Source organism: Microcaecilia unicolor, chromosome 6 (genome assembly GCF_901765095.1).
Source record: "Microcaecilia unicolor chromosome 6, aMicUni1.1, whole genome shotgun sequence".
In the NCBI taxonomy this organism is placed as follows: domain Eukaryota; kingdom Metazoa; phylum Chordata; class Amphibia; order Gymnophiona; family Siphonopidae; genus Microcaecilia; species Microcaecilia unicolor.
In genome coordinates this window covers 86,114,402-86,139,295 of record NC_044036.1, presented here as the reverse complement: position 1 = coordinate 86,139,295, position 24,894 = coordinate 86,114,402, and the positions used below count along the sequence as shown (strand labels likewise).

General features: G+C 41.6%; 1 protein-coding gene across 1 annotated transcript in view; it reads left to right on the top strand.

Annotated features, from left to right (window-relative positions):
• TNR (tenascin R) overlaps positions 1 to 24,894 on the top strand; it is a 198,218-nt gene that overhangs the window by 93,057 nt on the left and 80,267 nt on the right. Inside the window, exons 8-11 of the mRNA XM_030206742.1 lie at positions 2,486 to 2,575; positions 7,655 to 7,918; positions 10,453 to 10,719; positions 24,377 to 24,496. Coding sequence (XP_030062602.1) covers positions 2,486 to 2,575; positions 7,655 to 7,918; positions 10,453 to 10,719; positions 24,377 to 24,496 — 741 coding nt within the window. The remainder of the gene's footprint in view (positions 1 to 2,485; positions 2,576 to 7,654; positions 7,919 to 10,452; positions 10,720 to 24,376; positions 24,497 to 24,894) is intronic.

Here is a 24,894-nt window from a genome sequence, read left to right as displayed (position 1 = left end):
CACTAGTGGCAGCAGGCATGAAAGAGTGAGATTCTTTCCTGCTCCAGGGTCCTTCAAGGTAGGACCACCAGTGGCAGAGGGCAACCGGGCAGAACCTCTGGGCCCCCTAGAGCTTCTGGGCACTCGGGCAGTACCCAGTTGCCCAAATGGTCAGTCCACCCCTGTATAAACCTCTATCACATCCTCTCTTGTTGTGCTTTTTCCAAGCTGAAGATCCCTAACCCAAAGCTTATCAGGTTATTAGACCACTGTCACTGTGTGTGGTTTTAAATCCATGCATTATGGACTATGCCCATGCACACATGTGCTCCCCACAAAGTAGGCTTCCTTAGTTCCAGATAGAACCTCTTGTTTAGTTTCTGTACATTAAGGACTAAATTCTGTAAATGGCACCCGAAGATAGGTGCTGAAATGATGTGTGCTAAACTAATTTTCTGTACAGGGTGCTCTGCATGGAATGACCTTTACAGAATACTAGCGTAGCACACATTTCATTCCTAACTTTGGACGTGAGCATTTATGCCTGCCAAAGGCTGGTGTAGATGCTTGTGCCCGACTGATGGCAGTTAGGCGTGCAAATACAGATATTCTGTAACATCTCACCTAAATTCTGGGAATGTCCTGAACCACCCATGGCCACGCCTCCTTGAAGTTGAACACTATTGAAATGTAAACACACATGTTATAAAATATGCTTGTTCTTTTTGTACTGATTTTGTCTCGTGGCCTTTAATGATGTTTGTACATTTGTCAATGCTCAATAAAGTCTTCCAAAAATTAAAAAAAATATATATGGCATAGGATAGATTCATGTGTAACTTCTAATTACTGCCAATTAAATGCTTGTTAGTACTAATAATTGTTAGCACCTAACTGGGGAATTAGTTTGCATATGGATCTATGATCTGTGCCCACAATTGTGTGCCCAACTTTGGGCAACCTATACAGAATCTGTGGGTAATTCTTTAAAGTTCTCCACTGTTCATTTTTCAACCTATAACGCTGATGTTCTAACATGCAAACAAAATTGTGGATTAGCCCCCATATTTTTTGAAAATTAGCTACAAGAAGCAAAATTAAGCAAGGGTGCGTGTGAGTTACTGTATTCTGTAAGTTACACATAAGCCCTGCTCATGTCCCTGCAATGGTCCACCCATGTGAATGCCCCCCTTGCATTTACACACTATGGGGTGAATTCTATATATTGCGCCAAAAAAGAGCTATTCTATAAGCCACATTCAAAGTTAGGTGTAATTTATAGAATAACACTTAAACCTGGGAATTGTGTCAAATTTTGATGTGGCCATTTGCACAACAGAAACATGGTGCAAATCTACATACCTACATTAGGCACATATCCCCCCTCATTCTATAACAATGTGTGTCAATTTTAGGAATGCCCCCATTCTGCCCATCACCCTCCCATGTATATCCCAATTAAATCTAAGTAGTGCAAATAATTGCTTGCTAAAAAGCCAATTATTAGTACGAATTGCCTCATTCAGTCAAATTGCGCACAGAAAATTGGGCACGTGCCCAAATTTGCATGTGCAATTTTTAGTGACTTTTATAGAATTAGGGGATATGCCCCTTAAACGCATCTCTATAGAATAGCACTTAGGTGTTTTGCTGCCAGTTAACATCTGTAAGTGAGCAGTTATCCATGAAAGTGATACTATTCTGTACACATACACACCTCAGTGGGGAGTCAATGTGGGCACCTATTTATGGGTGTGAGTAAAGTTATGCATTGGAAATACTGTAGTTTACGTAGTATAGAATCAGGGGTATGGGGGCAAGTCTATAATTGGGATGCCTGGTAGGAGCCTGTTCCATAAAGGCCACTGACTGTGGAACTTCCGTCTGCCGCAGCCCGCTCTAGTAGAAGAAGGAAGTGATGTCAGAAGGAGATGGTTGCGGTAGAAGGAAGTTCTGGCGTCAGCAGCAGATGGCCGATATAGCTGCAAAGGTGGGGTTTGGGGACAGGAACGCAGGAGGGGGAGAAGAAGAGGGGCACCCCGATCCCAGAGGAGAGAGAAGGATGTCACACATTAGGCATGTAGAAGGGAAGCGCTGAGCCCTCCCACAGCCCTAGGCCCTCGGGCACTACCCAGTTGAGCATATGGTCAGTCTGCCCCTGGAATAGGCACCGCATAGGTACCCTCTTCCCGCCTATATATAGACACACTGTTATAGAGTTACTCCTTAACGACAGAAATGGAAAAGTTAATCCATTGTGTTCCTTTTTTCTGTCCTGCCATTTCAAACCAACACGGAATAACACTGGAAATGTCAGTGACACCCTCTGTTGACATGTGGTCGGGAGACTGCACTAGACGCATACACTGCTGTGCACAAACCCATAAGTGACAGTCCCTACTCAACATTGCTTACGATATATTTAAAACAAACAAGATGAACAAAATATTTGTAAAACTAGCACTCAGTGGTTATGAAAATGCTTTTGTCTTGTGTTTGGTGGTAGATTTGGTGCCAGGAACAGAGTACGGGATCGGTATTGCAGCACTAATGGAGAAGCAGCAGAGTGTCCCAGCCACCATGAATGCCAGGACAGGTGAGTTCAAAGTTGCATTGACCCTTTGATCAGTGATGGATATATAGAGAAATAGTACACTGTAAAATAGCAGAAACATACACCATGCCAGTGGTACAGGGATACACATATAGCTTAAAACCTTACAGCGATTTAACCAACCAGGAGCAGGGAGCCGAGAGGGGGGCGGGGGGGCCAAATTCCCTGGGCCCGGCCTCCAAGCGGGAGGGCCTAGCACCGGCAAGCTTCTTCCTGTTTCTGGATCTATCTCTTTCCTGCTGCTCCTGTGTAGGGTTACCATATTTTGGCCTCTCAAAAAGAGGACACATGTCCCACCCCCTGCCTCACCCATGTCCTGCCCCTTTCACATCCTTGCCCCGCCCCCTGTCACATATTCCCCTCCCCCCTGGGTCACATATTCCCCTCCCCTGCCCCCCGTCACCTCCCCTCCCCTTACTTACTATCTACTGCCTTGGTGGTATAGTAACCTCTTCGGGGCAGGAAAGAGCCTCCTCTTTCCTGCCCGGAGCTCTGTCCTTGCCCTGCATCCTGTTGCTGTGATGGTCTTGCGAGGCCGCTTCAACTCTTGGTGGCCATTTTGAATCCCGAGACCGTCACAGCAACAGGATGCAGGGCAAGGGCAGCGATCCGGGCAGGAAAGAGGGGGCTCTTTCCTACCCCGAAGAGGTCACTAGACCACCAGGGTAGTAGATAGTAAGTAAGAGAAGGGGAGGCTAGGATAGGCCCACCGCCCGCCTGCCCGCCCGTTTGTCCAGAAATCCGTACAAACGGGTGGACTGGCAAAACCCGTCCGGACGCCCGGACATGTCCTCAAAAAGAGGGCATGTCCGGGTAAATCCGGACATATGGTAACCCTACTCCTGTGTGCTGGGACTAGGATGATTGCATGCAATAATACAATCATCCGGGTCCCAGCACACAGGAGCAGGAGATGACAGACCAATGAAGGTAAGGGGGGGGGGGGCGGCACTGTGTGGTGGGAGGTGATTCAACTGGGGAGGGCAGTACAGTGGTGGCCCAGGTGGAGGGGGCGGTATTGCCTCAGGCCCAGCTGTGTCTCTCGGTGGCCCTGGCCAGGGGAGGCTCCTGACCGGTTAAATTGCTTGTGTGGAACTATGAGCTGATATTCAATGGTACATAACTGGTTAGTGCCACTGAATATCAACACTAACCACTAAAATGAAAACTAGTGATTTTGTGGATGGTTCAGGGGCGGAGTCGGCACTTATATGGTTCAGTGACGATATTCAGCGCTTAACCACCTAAGTTAACTGTACAAATCAAACCGCATAAAACAGTCATATTTTTGTCCAGATTCACATACGTGGTTAAGTGCTGAATATCACAGTTCACCACGAAAGAGCCAGCCGCATAAACCCAGGTATTCTGTGTTGGTGCCTGGACATGGCCTGGCATGGACAAAAAATACTGACTGCAGCCAGCTGAATATTTACTTCTCCAGGCACCGGCTCATTGGCAACAAGAGCCTAGAGCAGTAATTGAATAGGTGATCTATAAATGCTAGAAATAACTAACCTACAAACTACAGAACTAAGGGATGCTCTTTTACTAAGCTAATGTTTCTGTGTGGCAGACAATGCGGACTTGCGCTAACAGCCACCATGCAGTAAAATCAGTAGTGTAGTAAAAAAAAAAAACATGCTAGTCGCTAATCCTGGGTAGAGGCGGGTCATGGGTGTACATAAGTGTTGCCATATTGAGACAGACCAAAGCTCTATCAAGCCCAGTATCCTATTTCCAACAGTGGGCAATCCAGGTCACAAGTATCTTTCAAGATCCCAAAACGATAGAATACATTTTAATCTGCTTCTTCCAGAAATAGGGCTTTTTTTGAGGGGGTACTCGTGGGTACTGAGTACCGGCACCTTTTCCAGTGTCTGCTAAAATTGACCCATGGACCACAAGTTTTAATGAAAGAGCTCAGACTCAACACACCAATGCTGCCTTGTCATAGATTCTGTGACTGGTTGCAGGGGGCTTGGCTATTGTGGGGTGAGTCCCTCAGTGATCACCCCACCCCTGAAGGGTGGCCTGGCATTTGAGTACCGGCACCTTTTTTGCTAGAAAAATTGCACTGCCCAGAAATGAGCATGTGTGATGGGGCGGAGTGGAGGATTGGCCAGCTGTGACAGCCAGCGCATGAGTTGGTGCTACACACCAGCTTCTGTGACAGCCAATAGTGCAGCTGCACTTAATTACACCTCAAGAGCTGACATTAAATGCAGCTGTGCTACCAGCAGCCTGATAGCATAGCTGCTGCCCCAACTGTGCAAAAATAGGGAAAACTTACTTTGCAGAACAATGGCCCAACCTCTTCCTAATCACCCCAACATCAAGTGCCCAAGCATCAGAACCCTTAACAGCAGAATCTTCCAAAAGCAGAACCCCTCAACAGCAGATCTCAGCCCCCCACCCTGAGCAGACCCCACCCTCAACAGCAGATCCCGACCATCTGTACTGAGTTCCCCAGGATTTTTCTGGACGTTTCCTGGTAGTCTGGTAGCATGGGTCAGGAGCAGTCCATTACTATTCCCATCCCATCTGGCTTCAGGTTTCAAAACAGCATGTATGACCCCTAGCGATAATCTTGTAGTATTAACACTAGGGGTCATCCTTCCAAATTAGGAGTGCTTGCTAGCGATAATCTTGTAGTATTAACACTAGGGGTCATCCTTCCATATTAGGAGTGCTTGCCCTTATATGGAAGGATAGGGGTGGGGTCTGCACTGGGAACGAGGTGGGATCTACTCAAGAGTATAGGCCTCCTTGAGGGAGGGAGTTAAAGGTAATGTATATGATATACCACCCTTCTGTGGTGCAATAAAAACAGTTTATATATATATATATATATATTATACACAGCTACATTCTCCAGCTTTAGTGGACTCACAATCTAAGTTTTTTGTACCTGGGGTAGTGAAGGGTTAAGTGACTTACCCATGGTCAAAGGGAGCTGCAGTGAGAATCAAACCCGATTTCCCAGATTTTTAGCCCACTGCACTAACAATGCTGTTAGAGAAGGGATCAGAGGTGGGTTTTGCTTTGGGGGGGGGATTCTGTTATGGGGGGGGGGCGTGGTTGGGGGAGGATCAGATGAAGGGATTGGGAAAGGGTTGACCAGCCACAGCTCTCTCTATTTCTTTACATTTGGGGCAGCAATATCTGTAGGGGTATGTCATATGACCCTGTGCAATTACAGAGCTGCCAAGGGGGCCAATCCATTCAATGGTAGATTTAGGGTCTGCCCCAGCCCACTCCAGCTCTGCTCCCAGCTCCACCCCACCCTGCCCATTGCTCCACTCACCTCCACCCATAACTGCCCATTTCTCCACCCCCAGCACAGCTGATTCACGACCAGCAGCTACAGCAGTGGTCTCCCCGTCCAGCGGCAGCAGGAAACACCTTCATAAAATGTCATCTCCTGCTGCTGCGGAGCAATGGGATCAGCAGTAGCAGGAGATGATGCTTTATGAAGGCACTTCTGCTGTCACTGGACGGGAGGCCACTCAGCGGGAGATCCCAATTTCTCGGCAGGAAATGACCCGAGAAAGTGGGAGACTTGACAGGTCTGCAATTAGTGTCTGCCCTTTGTGGTAAATGCAAGGCAAATTCTGAGCATACCCCCCTGCATTTACTGCACAGGCTTTGCACCTACTGCATCTTAATTGTGCACATCAGGTGTGCAAGTGCAAATCACTATCACACTTATGTAATCATGCCCCTAAATGAAATGTTGCAAATGTGTTGTTGAAACCCACAGGCCTGTTCTTCAGCTAATTTCCCAAAAGTTTATGAAGTATGCTTTCTCCCTGGTTTTTAAAAACTATCACACTACAAAAACTTCCAGTTGCCTCTAGAACCAATAAAGAAATCATTATAGAAGGTGTGTGCAGCACTTACATGTTTAAATAATGGACATGCACATATAAATAGTGCAACACATCTAAGTACAGATTTTTAAAAAGCTGCTACTTACTTGTGTGTGTTCACGGCATGCACAGATTTCCAGGGAGTGTGTTCTGGGCATCATTTGGGTGGGTTTGTAAATTATGCATCCATTTCCTATTTTGCAAAAGAAACACAAGTTTCCTTTATAAGATCTATTATAAACAATAAAAAGTTCTCTTCTCTAGATTATTAATATACTGAGTATGTATAATAAATATTTAACATTCCATGTGTATCAATCTTTATTATATATCAAAAACCTATGAATAGACTTATAAAGCATGTGTTTAAACCTCCTAACACCACTCAATCATCCACATCCCATTATAAAGTCACACATATAGTCCACTTCTATTGTCCAGTCTGGTTCAATTATGTTCTTATAATTCAAAAAAAAAGTCCATGCTGAAATGGATAAACTTTCATATCAATCACCAGATATGTATATCACCCAATGAGGGATCTTCTGTTACTCAATAGGTGATAATCTCAATTCCCTACCACGATTTTAGATTTTTCATTCCAACTTGATCTTCTCACTTTTGACTTCTTAAGACGATAAAATGGTAAGAATGCGAATTCTACTTCTTATTTCTTCAAACAGTCAAGGTGTTTTTTTAGCTCGACACAAATTTTGTGTTTCGCCACAAAGGCGTCCTCAGGAGCTGTTGGCCATTTAAAACAGAACATATCATTCATAGCCCGGCATAGCTGGGGTATTTCCAAGTTGGATTCTCACAGATGAATGAAAGTGCTACAACCACAGATATCCCAGCTATGCTGGGCTATGAATGGGTCCATCCCTATGGGATCACCCACAGAACCATGCTTCACATGTTTTCCCACTTGTCTTGAACATGTTCTTTTGTAAAATGACTGTTCCCACAGAATATACAGAAAGTACACATGTATTTCCATTAACTTTATAGATATTTCAATGAACCTTTTGTAGAATATTCTGCAAATTGTGAATATCCAAACTTGGATGTCCCTTTTCCACTTAGACCACCTATTCAAAGTCAAGCTACATGTCCACTAATACTTTCCAATTGTTTTATATATAATACTGATCACCAGGGGTTGAAAAGATTTAACCTTTTCTGACTTTAGAGTTGGACAGTCCTCGTGATCTCATGGTTACAGCTTCCACAGATACATCTATCTCCCTTCTTTGGACAAAGGCCAAGGGTCCAATAGACCACTACCGGATCTCCTTTACCCCAGCATCTGGCATGGCCTCTGAAGTCACAGTTCCCAAGGAGATGTCAACATTTAACCTGTCCAATCTGGAACCTGGCACAGAATATACTATTTCTGTTGTTGCAGAGAGGGGGCGACAGCAGAGTTCAGAAACAACAGTGGATGCATTCACAGGTAAAAAGGGTGTATTTTAGTCTAACCAGTAGAATAAGATTCTGTAGGCTCACCTACATTTCCAGTCCTGGAGTCAAGTGGACTTTACATACAGTCAGGGCAATTTTATAAAGCATGGATGAACAGGTATGCAACAATTACACACGTAATTAGTTCAAATAATGGCACACATGTGTGTACAGTGGAGGCAGTGTATGAAAATCTATTTCATGCATATTCATTGCAGATATCCAGAAAGCCTGACTGGCTGGATGTTTCTCAAGGACTGGGTTGAGAACCCTTGATTTAGTGATATGCTATATACAGTGTTCTACCAATGCACCTCAGCTCTTAAGCCCTTTAGCAGGGTTCTTTATTGCAAGGACTACGGGTCATTGGCTGCCCCGCTTGACCCCAAGTATGGCTCCCTAACTCTCTTCCCTCAATACATATTTACCCCTACTTTATCCAGAGACTCTAACTCAAATTCACTGAGAGCCACACAGCCCTGAAAGAAAACAGAGCAGTTGTTTTGGAGGCAGTGCCAGTGGCTCAGCGAATTTGAGTTAAACAGTGTCCAAACTCTCTGTCTCAGAGCCTCAGGCTGTGCCCGTGGCAAGACTCTGTGAAAGATCGAGGGCATTATCAAACCTGGGAAGACCCAGCTTGGAGGAATTACAAAGAGGATACTAGAAGGTGATAGGGAGGGGAGGCTAGTGGAAACTGAGACTGATTGCAATGGATTTGAGAAAGAGTATGTATTGGGGAAGCGAGTTTTATGAGAAAGGTAAAATGGGGAGACTAGAGACTAAGAGAGAGAGATTCTGGAGAATGAAACTTTATTTAATTCCCCCCTCCCCCCATTTATCATCTCGAATCTGGGTACCGTCCACTTTATCTAGTCTTTTTGCCAGTGTGGCCCCTGCTTCAAAAGTAGTGAAGCTGACTGCCCTATAGCATGTCTGTGTGCCCTAACACTACTTTGAATGAATCTGCTGTTCAGAGTGCTAGTTCTGGAGGGCTATAGCCAAAGTGACAAGATGGATGATGCCAAACAAACTTCTACTGGACTCAGAAAAAAGTTCACAGCAAGAGTTTATTCTTAAAAAACTGGACTCGACACGAGTCGTGTTTCGGCCGTTCAGGCCTGCCTCAGGAGTCCCTGTATGGCAAGTGCTATTGGTTCTCATAAGAAGAGTCTTGTGCAAACACTGGATTTCTCTAACAACACCTTAGGAGAATGGAGAAAGAAAACTTCTGAGCTTCTTGATGAGAGTGTGAGCATCACTGTTCTCGAAGCTTTTCATGCTTCAAGAACAGTGACGCTCACACTCTCATCAAGAAGCTCATAAGTTTTCTTTCTCCATTCTCCTAAGGTGTTGTTAGAGAAATCCAGTGTTTGCACAAGACTGTCCTTATGAGAACCAATAGCACTTTGCCATACAGGGACTCCTGAGGCAGGCCTGAATGGCCGAAACACGACTCGTGTCGCGTCCAGTTTTTTAAGAATAAACTCTTGCTGTGAACTTTTTTCTGAGTCCAGTAGAAGTTTGTTTGGCGTCATCCATCTTGTCACCTTCGCTGTGTTCTTTTATTGGTTTTTTCATTGCGGAGGTCCGCTTTCTTCTGTGTTTGCCGGGCTATAGCCAAATCCAGTTTTATAGATACTATCATGAATTAATAGCATTTTGTACTGTTTTTGTTTGTTTGTTTGTTTGTTTTATTTATTATTTATTATTATTTTGTACCCTGCTCTGGATAAGAGCAGTCTATAAAAGGTAATAAATGAAAAATGAAATTAATGCATACACCTGCTTTAAAAACAGCATTAATTTACACATTTTGGGTTGTAGACCCTGAGGATGAGAGTTGGAAAAACCTGTACCAGACTTTCACAATATTCATTATTGTGCTTCTGTCTTGAATTGCGGCCTGGGATTAGTGATAATTCAACTGGGGAACCTCAGTCAATACTTGCATTATTTTCTACTATTTCCCCGAGTTACTCCAGAGCAGACTGTTGCAAGTAAACAGTACTATGAAGTTGAGGAGAACAAGTGTTATACAACACAGGGGTCTCCAAACTGTAGCCCATGGGCTGGATGTGGCCCATGAAGCTTGTTTGTCCAGTTCATCCTACTTTTCCTGCTTTTCACTAAATCTGGCCTGTAGGGAAATCTTTTTTTTTTCCCCATGTGTAACATTGTTAAAAACAGTAAGACTGGTGGGGATCCCAGGCTCCTCCAGCATGTTCACAAACTCAGCACACTCAAATACTCACCTCCTACTGGTCCTCACAGTGATCTGAAATGTCATATGTGGTCCTTCTCTTGAAATGTTAGAGGACCCCTGTTCTAAGTTTTTATCTCCCTTTAAATTCATTTATTCGTCAGCTAAGTTAATTTTAGTGATCTCTGGATGGTTCTTACTGGATATTTGACCATTACAGCATCATAAAACACAAATGTTCTCCATGTCATAGCACTGTTTATTTGTAAACTTCCCACATATGTCAATTCACTTGGCTGTGGCCAATAACTCCTTTTGATTTTCAGGTTTCCGGCCAATCACACAGCTGCACTTCTCTCAAATCACTTCTTCTAGTGTTAACGTATCCTGGAGCGATCCTTCTCCACCTGTGGACCTGTTTATATTAAACTACAACCCTAGGGACCATGGAGAGACCTTGCAAGTGACATTAAATGCTTTGACAAGACATACCACTTTATCTGGCTTAGAGTCATCTACAGAGTACATCATGACCCTGGTGGCTATGCATGGAATGGTCACCTCTGAACCCGTTGTGGGATCTATCACAACAGGTAGAGTCTACAGCTATAATGTAAACATTATATGACAGTGTCACAGGAGGCAGTACTACTGTGCTATATTTTATTCATTATTATACCTAAAAAAAACATCAAAACATAGGGCTTTGGGAGTTGGGTAAAGGAAATACTGTGAAACCCGCTTGTCTCGGTTTCATGAGATAACCTTGGTCTTTACTTCCAGTCCTTGCAGGGCAAAGGGGTAAAGTTTTCAAGAATATGAAATATGCATGAAGGACATTTGCAGGCCTACTACCTCTACTGCATTCAAATCTATCTCATGCATATCTATTAGGAATATTTCTAAAGCCTGATCCCTTGGTGGCCCTCAAGGACTGGAAGTGAATACTGGAGGAGTAGTTTAATCATTGGAACACAGGTATGTCTATTTATTTATTTATTTATTTATTTATTTATTTATTTATTTATTTATTGCATTTGTATCCCACATTTTCCCACCTCTTTGCAGGCTCAATGTGGCTTACAATACATCATGAGTGATGGAAATATATTATAAAATAGACATTTAGTGTTACAGAAAGATCTTGGGCAAAAAGATAATGATAAAACATAATATATGAATAAACAAGCAAGCAGATATTGTTAGATAGTTCTGAATATATGTGGGGGTTGTGTATATTCACATTGGTTGGTCTTTGTAGTATGCCTTGTTAAAGAGATGGGTCTTCAGTAGTTTGCGAAAGTTCGTTAGTTCGTAGATCATTTTTAAATTGCGCAGCAGTGTGTTCTATAACTGTGTGCTCAAGTAGGTAAAGTTTGACGCATACATTAATTTGTATTTTTCGCCAGGGTCGCTTTACTCATACTACCCCTCTCCTCAAGACCCTTCACTGGCTCCCTATCCGTTTTCGCATCCTGTTCAAACTTCTTCTACTAACCTATAAATGTACTCACTCTGCTGCTCCCCAGTATCTCTCCACACTCGTCCTTCCCTACACCCCTTCCCGTGCACTCTGCTCCATGGATAAATCCTTCTTATCTGTTCCCTTCTCCACTACTGCCAACTCCAGACTTCGCGCCTTCTGTCTCGCTGCACCCTACGCCTGGAATAAACTTCCTGTGCCCCTACGTCTTGCCCCATCCTTGGCCACCTTTAAATCTAGACTGAAAGCCCACCTCTTTAACATTGCTTTTGACTCGTTACCACTTGTAACCACTCGCCTCTACCTACCCTCCTCTCTTCCTTCCCGTTCACATTAATTGATTTGATTTGCTTACTTTATTTATTTTTTGTCTATTAGATTGCAAGCTCTTTGAGCAGGGACTGTCTTTCTTCTATGTTTGTGCAGCGCTGCGTATGCCTTGTAGCGCTATAGAAATGCTAAATAGTAGTAGTAGTAGTAGTAATTTTAGACCTTTGCAGTTAGGGAAGTGCAGATCAAGGAATTTGTGGGATGATCTTTTGGCATTCCTGGGTGGTAAGTCTATCAGGTCTGACATGTAGGCTGGTGCTTCTCCATGAATGATTTTGTGAACTAGGGAGCAGATTTTGAACATGATGTGTTCTTTAAGTGGGAGCCAGTGTAATTTTTCTCGTAGGGGCTTAGCACTTTCATATTTTGTTTTGCCGAATATGAGTCTTGCTGCGGTGTTCTCGGCTGTCTGAAGTTTCTTGATTATCTGCTCTTTGCAGCCAACGTAGAGTGCGTTACAGTAATCTAGATGACTGAGCACCATTGATTGTACCAAATTGCAGAAAACAGTCCTTGGGAAGAAAGGTCTAACTCTTTTTAGTTTCCACATTGAGTGGAACATCTTCTTGGTTGTGTTTTTCACGTGGTTCTCGAGTGTTATGTGTCGATCGATGGTAACTCCAAGAATTATTAGGGTGTATGAAATTGGAAGGTTCAGATTTGGTGTGTTAATGGCTGTAAATGTTTTCTTGTTATGTTGAGAGGTGAGTATTAGGCATTGGGTTTTTTCTGCATTGAGTTTCAGCCGAAATGCATCCGCCCAGGAATGCATGATATGGAGACTTTGGTTGATTTCGTTGGAAATTTCCTGTCAACCAAGAAAACCCACTTCTAATTCCGCTGTAGCTTCTTGTGATCCTGGGCAAGTCACTTAACCCTCCACTGCCTCAGGTACAAGCTTAGGGAGCAACTCTATACATTAGTGCTAAATTATAGGTGACACAAAGGGTTGCGCTTAGCAGAAATTCTATAACAGCTTAAAGGTGCACCTAAGCCATTAGAGAATATTAATGCAAAGCCACTTTGGTGCACCAAAAATTAGGCACAGCTGCTTATGTCATCTCAATAGCAGGTGTAAGTGCCATGGAACACGCACAACTGATAGTATTCTATAAGTTGCATGCATCACTAGGCAAACACCCATGTCATGCTCTGCCATATTAGTGCCCCTTTGCAGTTGTGCGCTATCCCCCTAGTTCTATAAAAGTTGCCAAAAATTATGCATGCAAATTTGAATGTGAATCCAATTTGCGCATGCAATTTGATTGAATAATAAGATAATTAGTGTCAATAATTAGCTTCTTAGCAAGCAGTTATCGGCACTAATTGGAATCAAGATGTACGCGTGTAAATTTAGGCATGTGATCCATGCCTAAATTTTACGCCTGCCCCAAAAAAGGGGGCCCAGAAGTAAGAGGGTAATGGCCAGTTCACAGTGGATTGTAGACATGGTTTTGGGTTACACACTCATTTGTAGAATAAAGATTTTCGGTGCATAAAATTAGGCAGGGTCATTTGCACCATATTTTCATTGGTGCACATGGGCGCACCTAAATTTACGCACAACCCCCAGGACTTAAGTGCTTTTCTATAAATTTCATCTAATTTTGGGGCCCTTTTACTAAGCCGTGGTAAAAAGTGGTTTGCGGTAGTGTAGGCGCACTTATTGGGCATGCGCTGGGCCAGTTTTTACTGCATCTACAAAAAATGGGGTTTTTTTTAATGGGATGGGCAAAGGGCCTGTGGTAAAAATTAAACCAGCATGTGCCCAAAACCAGCCAGAGCCCTTAATGCTACCCATTGATCTAGCGATAAAGGCTCACATGCTACACTTGCGGTGACCGGTCGACACGTGCAGGAGGAAATAATTAATTCATGCGTTATGGGCGTACGCCAGATCTGAAATTACCATCAGGAGGGTGCACTGGCCTAGCGGTAATCTCATTTGGACACGCTCTACATGTGTGTAGAGCCTACCATGGCTCAGTAAAAGGATCCCTTTAAGTGCAACTTATAAAATAGTGCATAAGCATTTTTTTCAGCGCCAGTGTTTTTTAGGCGCAATTTATAGAATTCACCCCATGTGATTTAGATGCACTCTTCATACACTAGCACCCAACACTTATAGAAGTACCTGTCAGTTATTGGCATCAATCATGCACTTTTGCTAGTATTCTATATATTTTGTGTGTGTTTATTGATGCCTATATTTAGAAGTCCTTTACAGAATTGCCTTTCACGATTATAAGCCCTCTGCGGACAGGGAAATATCTAGTATACCTAAATGTAACTGCTTTGAGCTACAGTTAAAAAAGGTGTAAATCCAAATTAGTAAGACCATAGAACTATAAAATGGCAGGTTTTCAGATATCCAGTTTCACAGACTACACAGAATGGCTATGTTCAATATGCATAGTTATTTGTTCACCTTGCTACTTCTGTTTTTCCTGTACTTTCCAAAAACATCACCTGCCTGCCCCCATTTCCACCCCCTTCCCTTATGATACTGCTATGATGTCTGCAATGATTGCAGTGGAGCATCCCGTGACTGCTGCAAAAAAAAAAAACTTTTGGAAATCAGGTTATTCACATCTTGTACCATTATTAGGCAATTACAGCTTCCTTCTTAAGTTTAATTTTAGACGGTCTAGGCAGTGATTTAGTACCTAATTCAGTGCATCTTGAATGCATCCTTTCAGATCCACACATAGGTTTTCTATTTACAGCAGATGTATGGATCTTGTAGAAGTGCAATTGCACAGAGCAGTTCCAGGTGAGGATCTCAGTAGTCCATGTTTGATCCAGTGATATACTAACATTTCTTATCAAGGGGCTTCTTGATCCACTCCATGAGATACTCTTTGTATAAATGTATTGACCAAAGGGCTCCCAGGAGACCTCTTGGAACCCACCCCAGTTCTGCTGCAGCTACATTGCATCTATTACCATAATCTGTGTTACTAATTCCCAAGGAAGTCATTTTATATAACTACCAATTTTAAATTACAGGGGGAAAGGGATCTCCTGGTTTTGCTGTTAATGGCTTTAAAACTACACCTTTCCCAGAATACGTACACATGCATCCACACAAAACTCATTAAAAAGAAAATAGAAATTTCAAAAGTGCTACTGCAATTAAAATGATGCTGCAAACTTGTTTTAAAAAGAAAGGTAGTATTGGAGCCCCCACTCCCACTCCTTCTCTCTTTCTTCTCCACTTAATGCTATTTCTAAAAGATCTTTCAAAAAATTGGAATGGATGAGATGCCTTTAAAGGTAGGAAGAGAAACATCACTTTTTTTCCAACTCATATTGACATCCCCAGTGGTATAGAAACTGCCCAAGGCTGCCTCTCCTCTCCCAGGGATTTAATGCTGTTCCTGTTCCCCAGGAGTTATAACACGATAGTGATTTGCTCAGTGGTTCATAGATGAAAAATTGTCTGTCAGCTACGAAAATGCTATGTGTTTGCTGGTTATTAGATTCACTTCTCTCCAACCATTACTGAGACTTCCTAGTGGAAGTTGTCACTCAGAGTTTTCAAATGAGTAAATCCACCTGCTTCCATTTCCAGCACATTGAGGGTATAAAGACACATTACTAAGATGCATAACAGCCCTGAATCTAAGAAGAGATGCCACCTGCAAGGTACAATATAATAAGTACTGAAAAAGGGTCACTGTTGAAAGAAAGAATTTATCTCTCTTCCCCAAACCACAGGAAGATGAATGTATTTAAAGTCTTTCTCAGTTACAGAGAAGGGGATATTGATCTATAAATTAATGATCCTATTTTATACCAACATTTCTGACTCAGTTATTCTTAAAGACACCAAACATAAATTTTCTGCCCCCACTCCAGGTGCATTGTATGGCTCAGGCCCAAGGGTCTCATTTCCTGACTCTGTTGGCACTGCCCCAAATCTCTGCAGCAGAGAGCAATACGAGAGGGGAGGGGATGAAGCAGGAAGCTACTACAGCAAAGTACAGAAGAGCAGAAATAAGAGTTTAATTAATGCTTCTGTCCGGCCCCTGATCTCCCCCCCCCCCCCCCCCCCCTCCAAAGCTGATGGTTATCAGGAGGAAGGACTGAAGCAGGAAGTAGAGTTTCTAATTTTATTTGTACTCAATAGCAGATTACAAGTAAGCTAGAGGTGGAGGGTATGTGTGATAGAACTCCAGAGGTGGTTATGGGAGAATGAAAGAGAGCCAGAAATGGGGCAAGGAGAGGGCAGAGATGATAATGGCGGCTCATGTGAGAGATAAATAGAGCTAATGAAGCAGAAAGAAGATAAACAGAAGGGTCCATACAGAAAGTTACATGGAAGATCGGCATAGCAATAGCTGAGCATGCAGCTTCTATTATGAAATTATTGAAAAAATAGACTGCAAAGATGCAGTAAGCTATTTATATGCAAATTCAAAGCATACAGAACGAAGGTGCTAATCAAGGAAAGCCTGCTGGACATATAGACATGGTTCAGTGAGGAGGGTAGCTAGTACTGTGCATATATCGTGCCAAAATGTCTATATGCGAATGCCAGGAGCCTAAGAAATAAGATGGGAGAGTTAGAATATATTGCACTAAATGAAAAATTAGATATAATAGGCATCTCTGAGACCTGGTGGAAGGAGGATAACCAGTGGGACACTGTCATACCGAGGTACAGATTATATCGTAGTGATAGGGTGGATTGACTTGGTGGAGGGGTAGTATTGTATATTAAGGAGAGCCTTGAATCAAATAGATTGAAAATTCTGCAGGAAACAAAACCCATCTTGGAATCATTATGGATTGAAATTCCATGTGTAAAGGGGAAAAGGATAGTGATAGGAGAGTACTACCGTCCGCCTGACCAGGATGAACAGATGAATGCAGAAATGTTAACGGAAATTAGGGACGCAAGCAAACTGGGCAACACAATAATAATGGGTGATTTCAATTACCCCGATATTGACTGGGTAAATGTAACATCAGGGCATGCTAGGGAGGTAAAATTCCTTGACGAAATCAAGGTCTGCTTTATGGAGCAGCTGGTACAGGAGCCAATGAGAGAAGGAAAAATTCTAGACCTAGTCCTTAGTGGAGCACATGAACTTGTGCGGCAAGTAATGGTGCTGGGTCCGCTTGATAACTGTGATCATAATATGATCGGATTTGATATTAGCTTTGAAGTAAATATACATAGGAAATCAAATATATTAGCATTTAACTTTTAAAAAGGAGACTATGACAAAATGAGAAGAACAGTGAAAAAAACTCAGAGGAGTGGCTGCAAGGGTCAAAATTTTTACATCAGGCGTAGAGGCTGTTCAAAAACACCATCCTGGAAACCCAGGCCAAATATATTTTGTGTATTAAAAAAGGAGGATGGAAGACCAAACCACAGCCAGCATGGTTAAAAAGTGAGGTGAAGGAAGCTATTAGAGTTAAAAGAAAATCCTTCAGAAAATGGAGGAAGGAACTGACTGAAAATAATAAGAAACAGCATAAGGAATGTCAAGTCAAATGCAAAGCGCTGATAACGGAAAGCTAAGAGGGACTTAAAAAAAAGATTGTGTTAGAGGCAAAAACACATAGTAAAAAATTATTTAGGTATATTAAAAGCAGGAAGCCAGCAAAAGAATCAGTTGGACTGCTAGATGATCGAGGAGTAAAAGGGGTGATCAGGGAAGACAAAGCCATAGTGGAGAGATTAAATGAATTCTTTGCTTCAGTCTTCACTGAGGAAGATTTGGGAGAGATACCGGTGCCAGAAATGGTATTCAAAGCTGACGAGTCGGAGAAACTGAATGAATTCTCTATAAACCTGGAGGATGTAATGGGGCAGTTCTACAAATTGAAGAGTAGCAAATCTCCTGGACCAGATTCATCCCAGAGTACTGATAGAAATGAAAAATGAACTAGCGGAACTATTGTTAGTAATATGTAATTTATCCTTAAAATTAAGTATGGTACCAGAAGATTGAACGGTGGCCAATGTAACGCTGATTTTTTAAAAAGGTTCCAAAGGAGATCCGGGAAATTATAGACCAGTGATTCTGACGTCAGTGCCAGGCAAAATGGTAGACAAGCATTACACAGCATATTCGAAAGCATGGATTAATGAGACAAAGCCAACATGGATTTAGTGAAGGGAAATCTTGTCTCACCAATCTATTACATTTCTTTGAAGGGGTGAACAAGCATGTGGATAAAGGTGAGCCGGTTGATATGGTGTATCTGGATTTTTAGAAGGTGTTTGACAAAGTACCTCATGAAAGACTCCAGAAGAAAATGGAAAGTCATGGGATAGGAGGTAGTGTCCTATTGTGGATTAAAAACTGATTAAAAGATAGAAAACAGAGAGTAGTGTTAAATGGCCAATATTCTCAATGGAGAAGAGTAGATGGTGGGGTTCCCCAGGGGTCTGAACTGGGATTGCTGCTTTTTAACATATTTATAAATGACCTAGAGATGGGAGTAACTAGTGAGGTAATTAAATTTGCTGTTGACACAAAGTTATTCAAAGCCATTAAATCGCGGGAGGATTGTGAAAAATTACAAGAGGATCTTACGAGACTGGGAGACTGGGCGACTAAATGGCAGTTGACGTTTAATGTGAGCAAGTGCAAAGTGATGCATGCAAGGTTCTATGTTAGGAGTCATGGACCAAGAAAGGGATCTAGGTGTCGTCATTGATAATACGTTGAAACCTTCTGCTCAGTGTGCTGCTGCAGCTAAGAACGTAAATAGAATGTTAGGTATTATTAGGAATGGAAAACAAAAATGAGGACATTATAATGCCTTTGTATCGCTCCATGGTGTGACCGCACCTCACATATTGTGTTCAATTCTGGTCGCCGCATCTCAAAAAAGATATAGTGGAATTAGAAAAGGTGCAGAGAATGGCAACAAAAATGATAAAGGGGATGGGACGATTTCCCTATGAGGAAAGGCTAAAGCGGCTAGGGCTTTTCAGCTTAGAGAAAAGGCGACTGAGAGGAGATATAATAGAGATCTATAAAATAATAAGTGGAGTTGAACAGGTAGACGTGAAGCGCCTGTTTATGCTTTCCAAAAGTACTAGGACTAGGGGGCATGCGATAAAGCTACAAAGTAGTACATTTAAAACGAATCGGAAAAACTTTATATTCACTCAACGTGTAATTAAACTCTGGAATTCGTTGCCAGAGAATGTGGTAAAGGCGGTTAGCTTAGCAGAGTTTTAAAAAGGTTTGAACGGCTTCCTAAAGAAAAAGTCCGTAGACCATTATTAAATTGGACTTGGTGAAAATCCACTATTTCTGGGATAAGCAGTATAAAATGTTTTGTACTTTTTTGGGATCTTGCCAGGTATTTGTGACCTGGATTGGCCACTGTTGGAAACAGGATGCTGGGCTTGATGGACCTTTGGTCTGTCCAGTATGGCAATACTTATGTACTATGCACAGCTAGAGGGCACCCTGGCATCAGTTCCCAGGTTCACTCTACTGTCTGGGCAACAATTCCCCATACTGGAGGCAGCATCAGCCAAAGAGGTGCTGTCCTTCAGGCCGATTCTCAAAACCTACCACCGACGGGAAGATCAGTTAGCGCAGAAATTACCAGTTAAACATTTTATTGAATTTCTCATACAAAAAACTAGCAGAATAAAAAGAAAACAAACAACATAATGGCAAAATAAACTGAATATAGGAAAAGGAAAAGTATAGCAAAAGAAGGGTAAAAACTATTATTTGACCCTCCATGAAGGCTAGCACAATTGACTATATAGGGGATAATTTTATTTTTTTATTTATTTATAATGACATTTGTATCCTGCATTATCTCAAACAGAGTTCAGGTTCAATGTGGCTTACAATCCAGACAATTTAGTACATATATATTACAGTTATAAATCTTCTGATAAAGGAAAAATGTTGAATGTATCTACTATATATGGCCATATAAAACTTTATAAAAATTAGTTTATGATTAATTTTACAAAGTTGTATTGAGTAACAAACATCAAATTATAAGCAGTTATTCAGGATAAAGTTTGAACTACTACTACTACTATTTAACATTTAACAGCGCTGTACAATTAACAAAGAAGGACAGTCCCTGCTCAAAGGAGCTTACAATCTAAAGGACAAAAAATGCAGTCAATCAAGATTGAGACAGTCTAGATTTCCTGGATAGAGGTACAATGGTTAGGTGCCGAAAGCGACATTGAAGAGGTGGGCTTTGAGCAAGGATTTGAAGATGGGTAGGGAGGGGGCTTGGCGTATGGGCTCAGGGAGTTTATAAAAATGGTTATACCTGCCTTCCATTATCCTGTTGCAGGAACATTTTGAAAAGAAGAATTTGTAATAGTTTCCAAAAGCAACTGTAATCATATGCAGATCTAACAGCCTTTGGCAGAAGATTCCACCATTTAGTACATAGATAGGAGAAGTCAGCAGAGAGGACTGTTTTGTAAACAATTTGTTTACAATTAGAATGATGGAGAATCAGGAATTCTCTGGACCCAGGAATATAATTACACATAGGGAGGTCAATCAAAGGGAGCATATAGTCAGAGCCATATCATAGATAATTTGGAATGCAAAGACACATAATTTGAAGGCATCCCTGACTTTGATCAGAAGCTAATGTAATGTGTAAAGGAGTGGTAATGCTGTGTTAAACCATGAGACATTACATATAAGGCTTGCGGGAGTTTTGGGCAGTTTGTGGTTTCTTTATGACCCTGTCCTTGCATCCAGCATACACTGCATTACAATAATCAAATTGGGATAGTACTATGGTTTGGGCTGAGTTTCTGAAATTTTTTTTGATAAAAGGGGTCTAATTCTTTTCAACCTTCATAAAGTTTTAAAAACTTTATCACTAGAGATATATGCAGATCAAAAGAAAGGTGTTGATCGATTGTAACACCTAGAATTTTCATTTACTGTTCTAGTGGGAACTCACATTGATCATTAACAAATATTTTGGCAAGATATGAATGGAATGGATCAGTAAGGACTAGGAATTTGTTTTTTTCCCCTATTTAGTTTGTTTGAAGGTGGATGCCCATGATTCCATCAGGTCTAGTCCTACTTTAACAATATTCAAATTTTTGCTTAAATCATTTTTGAAAGGTATGTAAATGGTCACGTCATCTGCATAAATAAAGGTGTTGAAGCCATCTTCTTCTAGTTTCCTCCCAAGTGGAGCAATGATGATGTCAAAGAGGATAGGAGATAATGGAGAACCTTGTGGCACACCACATACAGAAGTCCATGATGGCGAGATGAGACCTGTGAATTTCATTTGATGTGCTCTCAACTTGCGAAACCCTTTGAACCATTGAAGGACTCTGCTGCATATTCCTGTGTTGTCAAGTATTCTCACTAATATGTCATGGTCTACCATGTCAAAGGCACTGGACATTACAAATTGTAGGATAATAATATTTTGCCTCTACTAATTTCTCTCCTAAAATTAGATATTAAAGTTAAGACTGTCTCAGTGCTGTAACAGAGACTGAAACTGGATTATGACTTATGTAATAATGAGAAGGAGTTTAGGATAAAAGTACCTTAGAACATAAGAACATAAGTAATGCCATACTAGGAAAAGACGAAAGGCCCATCAAGCCCAGCATCCTGTCCCCGACAGTGGCCAATCCAGGTCAAGGGCACCTGGCAGCTTCCCAAACGTACAAACATTCTATACATGTTATTCCCAAAATTGTGGAATTTTCAGCAAAGCCTTTGATACGGCCCCCCACAGGAGACTCGTGAATAAGCTGAAAGGGTTGAACTTAGGACCAAAAGTGGTGAACTGGATAGGAAACTGGTTGACCGACAGGTGGCAGAGGGTGGTGGTAAATGGAATCCGCTCAAAGGAAAAGAAGGTGAGCAGTGGACTTCCTCAGGAGTCGGTGCTGGGGCCTATTCTGTTTAATATATTTGTGGGAGATATTGCCTTTTTGCAGATAACACAAAAATAGCCAATAGAGTGGATACCCTGGAGGGAGTAGAAACAATGAGAAGGGATCTCCAAACATTAGAAGAATGGTTGAGGGTCTGGCAGTTAAAATTCATTTATTTTTAGGTCATTTATACCCCGCCTTTTGCCACAGTTTTGCAGCCCCAAAGCGGCTTACAATGAACTCATAAAATAAATTGATTATAAGGAGAGTTAGAATGGAGAGAGGAAGAGAGGAAGGGAATATAAATACAATCTGAAAACAAAACAAAAGTAGGCAGGGAAAGGAAAGCAAAAGAGGAGAAAGGAAAAAGGGAAATGCCAAGAAGTGTAGAGTGATGCACTTGGGGTGCAGAAACCCAAAAGAGAGATACCGGATAGGAGGGGAGAGATTAGTAAGCTTGACTCAGGAGAGAGACCTTGGGGTGTTGGTGTCCGAGGATCTGAAAGTGAAGAAACAATGTGACACGGCGACGGCCATGGCCAGAAGGATGCTAGGCTGCATAGAGAGGGGTATGACCAGCAGAAGAAAGGAGGTGTTGATGCCCCTCTACAAGTCATTGGTGAGGCCCCACTTGGAGTATTGTGTTCAGTTTTGGAGGCCGTATCTTCCTAAAGATGTAAAAAGACTGGAAACGGTGCAAAGAAAAGCTACAAAAATGGTATGAGATTTGTGTTGCAAACCATATAAGGTGAGACCTGCCGAACTGAACATGTATACCTTGGAGGAAGGAGAAACAGGGGTGACATGATACAGAGGTTCAAATATTTGAAAGGTATTAATCCGCAAATGAACCTTTTCCGGAGATGGGAAGGCGGTAGAACTAGAGGTCATGAATTGAGGTTGAAGGGGGGCAGACTCAGGAATAATGTTAGGAAGTATTTTTTCACGGAGAGGGTGGTAGATACATGGAATGCCCTCCCGCGGGAGGTGGTGGAGATGAAAACAGTATTGGGAATTCAAACATGCGTGGGATAAACACAAAGACATCCTGTTTAGAAGGAATGGATCCACAGAATCTTAGTGGAGATTTGGTGGTGACGACGGTAATTGGGAAGCAAAACCGGTGCTGGGCAGACTTCTACAGTCTATGCCCTGATCATGACTATGTAACTTGACTTTATCAGCATTTAGCTTAAAACCATGAATCGAACTATAATGTTTAATCAAATCAATACATTTGGCAACTTTCGATGTAGTGTCAGACCAGTTCTCACTAACAGGAACCAAAAGCAAAATATTGTCTGCATATGAGTAAAAGTGTACCACTAATGATGAAAAACCATGATCCATATTAATAATATAAACATTAAACAATATTTGCGACAATGGAGAACCCTGAGGAACTCCACAGTGTGGTACCCAGGAAAAAGAAAATTCAACAGAATAACTTCAAAAATTCTTTGAACCGTGAAAGGACTCTGCCAGAGATACCTATTGAGTTTAATTTGAACAAAAGTATTTCATGGTCCACTGTGTCAAATGCTGCAGTTAAATTGAACTGCAACAAAACCAATGATTTACCTTTTACCATAAAATGTGTTTAGCATCTAAAACAAGGGCTAATAAAGCTGACTCAGGACTATGAAATGCTCTAAATCCAAATTGAAGAGGACTTAAACAATTACACCTATCCAAGTAAGACAACATATAAGTGGCAACAAAAGCCTCAGATAGTTTGGAAAGAAGTGGAATAGTAGCCACTGGGCGGAAGCTAGCAGGTAAACTAGGATCAGCATTCATTTTCTTTATAATAGGAGTAAGGACGATACAACCTAAACTCAAGGGATAATGTCCCAAATCAAGGAGTGAATTCAGAAACAAAGTAATCCATTTACTTACTAAGGATGGCAGTGATTTCATAATATAAGATGGACAATTATCCAAAATACAAGAAGAAGACGTTAACTTAGAAAGAAGAGTAACCACTTCCTCTTCATTGACAGATTGAAAAGACTCCCACAATCTGTCTGCTGATACTGCTTGTAAGTTCAACACAGCTGAGGTCGATAGATTAAAAACTGCATTTAACAGTGGAGGAACAGATTTTCTTATATTCAAAATCTTATCTGAAAAATAGGAAGCCAAATATGAAGCTGATGAATGTCTTTCAACATCAATATTTGTGCAGGAATTAGGTACAAGACCTTTAAAGATAGTAAACAACTGTTTAGATGAAAAAGAAGGATTATCTTTCGCTGAGGCAAAATAAGATTTTTTTTAGCATTATAAATTGCTGTTTTATAAATTTTCAAGGCTCTTTTCCACTCCAACCTAGGCATCTCATCATCAGACCGGCGCCAGTGATGTTCTAATCGACAGAAATCAGCTTTTAATTTGCAAGATCATTCAGCTGTAAATATATCCATTTCTTGAATAATTGCTACCATAGATATTGAACAGGATTGACTGAGATAAAATAAAGTAAAATTATTTTAGTGTTTGATGTGCATGTCAATTTATGATTTGATATATTGTACCATATGGATTCCTATAGGAATTGACCCACCAAGAGATGTATCTATCAGTAGTGTGACCGAAGACTCAGTGACAGTGTTTTGGAGTCCACCAACATCATCATTTGACCACTACCGCTTGTCCTACCAGTCTGCTGAAGGTAATCACTTGTTGTCTATGGCATACTGAAAGTTACAGTGACTCTGAATCACAGAATCACTCTAATGACTGGGATCAGATCACATGGATGTATGTAATTGAAACCTTATTTTTAAATATCTATATATTTTATAATTGTATGTAGTCTGTTAAGAATATGTGTTTTGATGCAACTAGAAGCACCCTGGTGGTTTGAGGTACTGAATTAAGTTTTGTCTTCATGTAAGAGGGATGAAGCGGAGTAGAGCTTCAATGTTACACCCCCTCTTTCTGCCTAGACCTTTAGATAGGAGGGAGCACTGCTAATAATAGTCCTGGTTACTTCCTGTATCACTAGCATAGATTATACAAAGGGATGAGGGATTTACCTTTAGGGACCAAAGTGTGAGATATAAAATA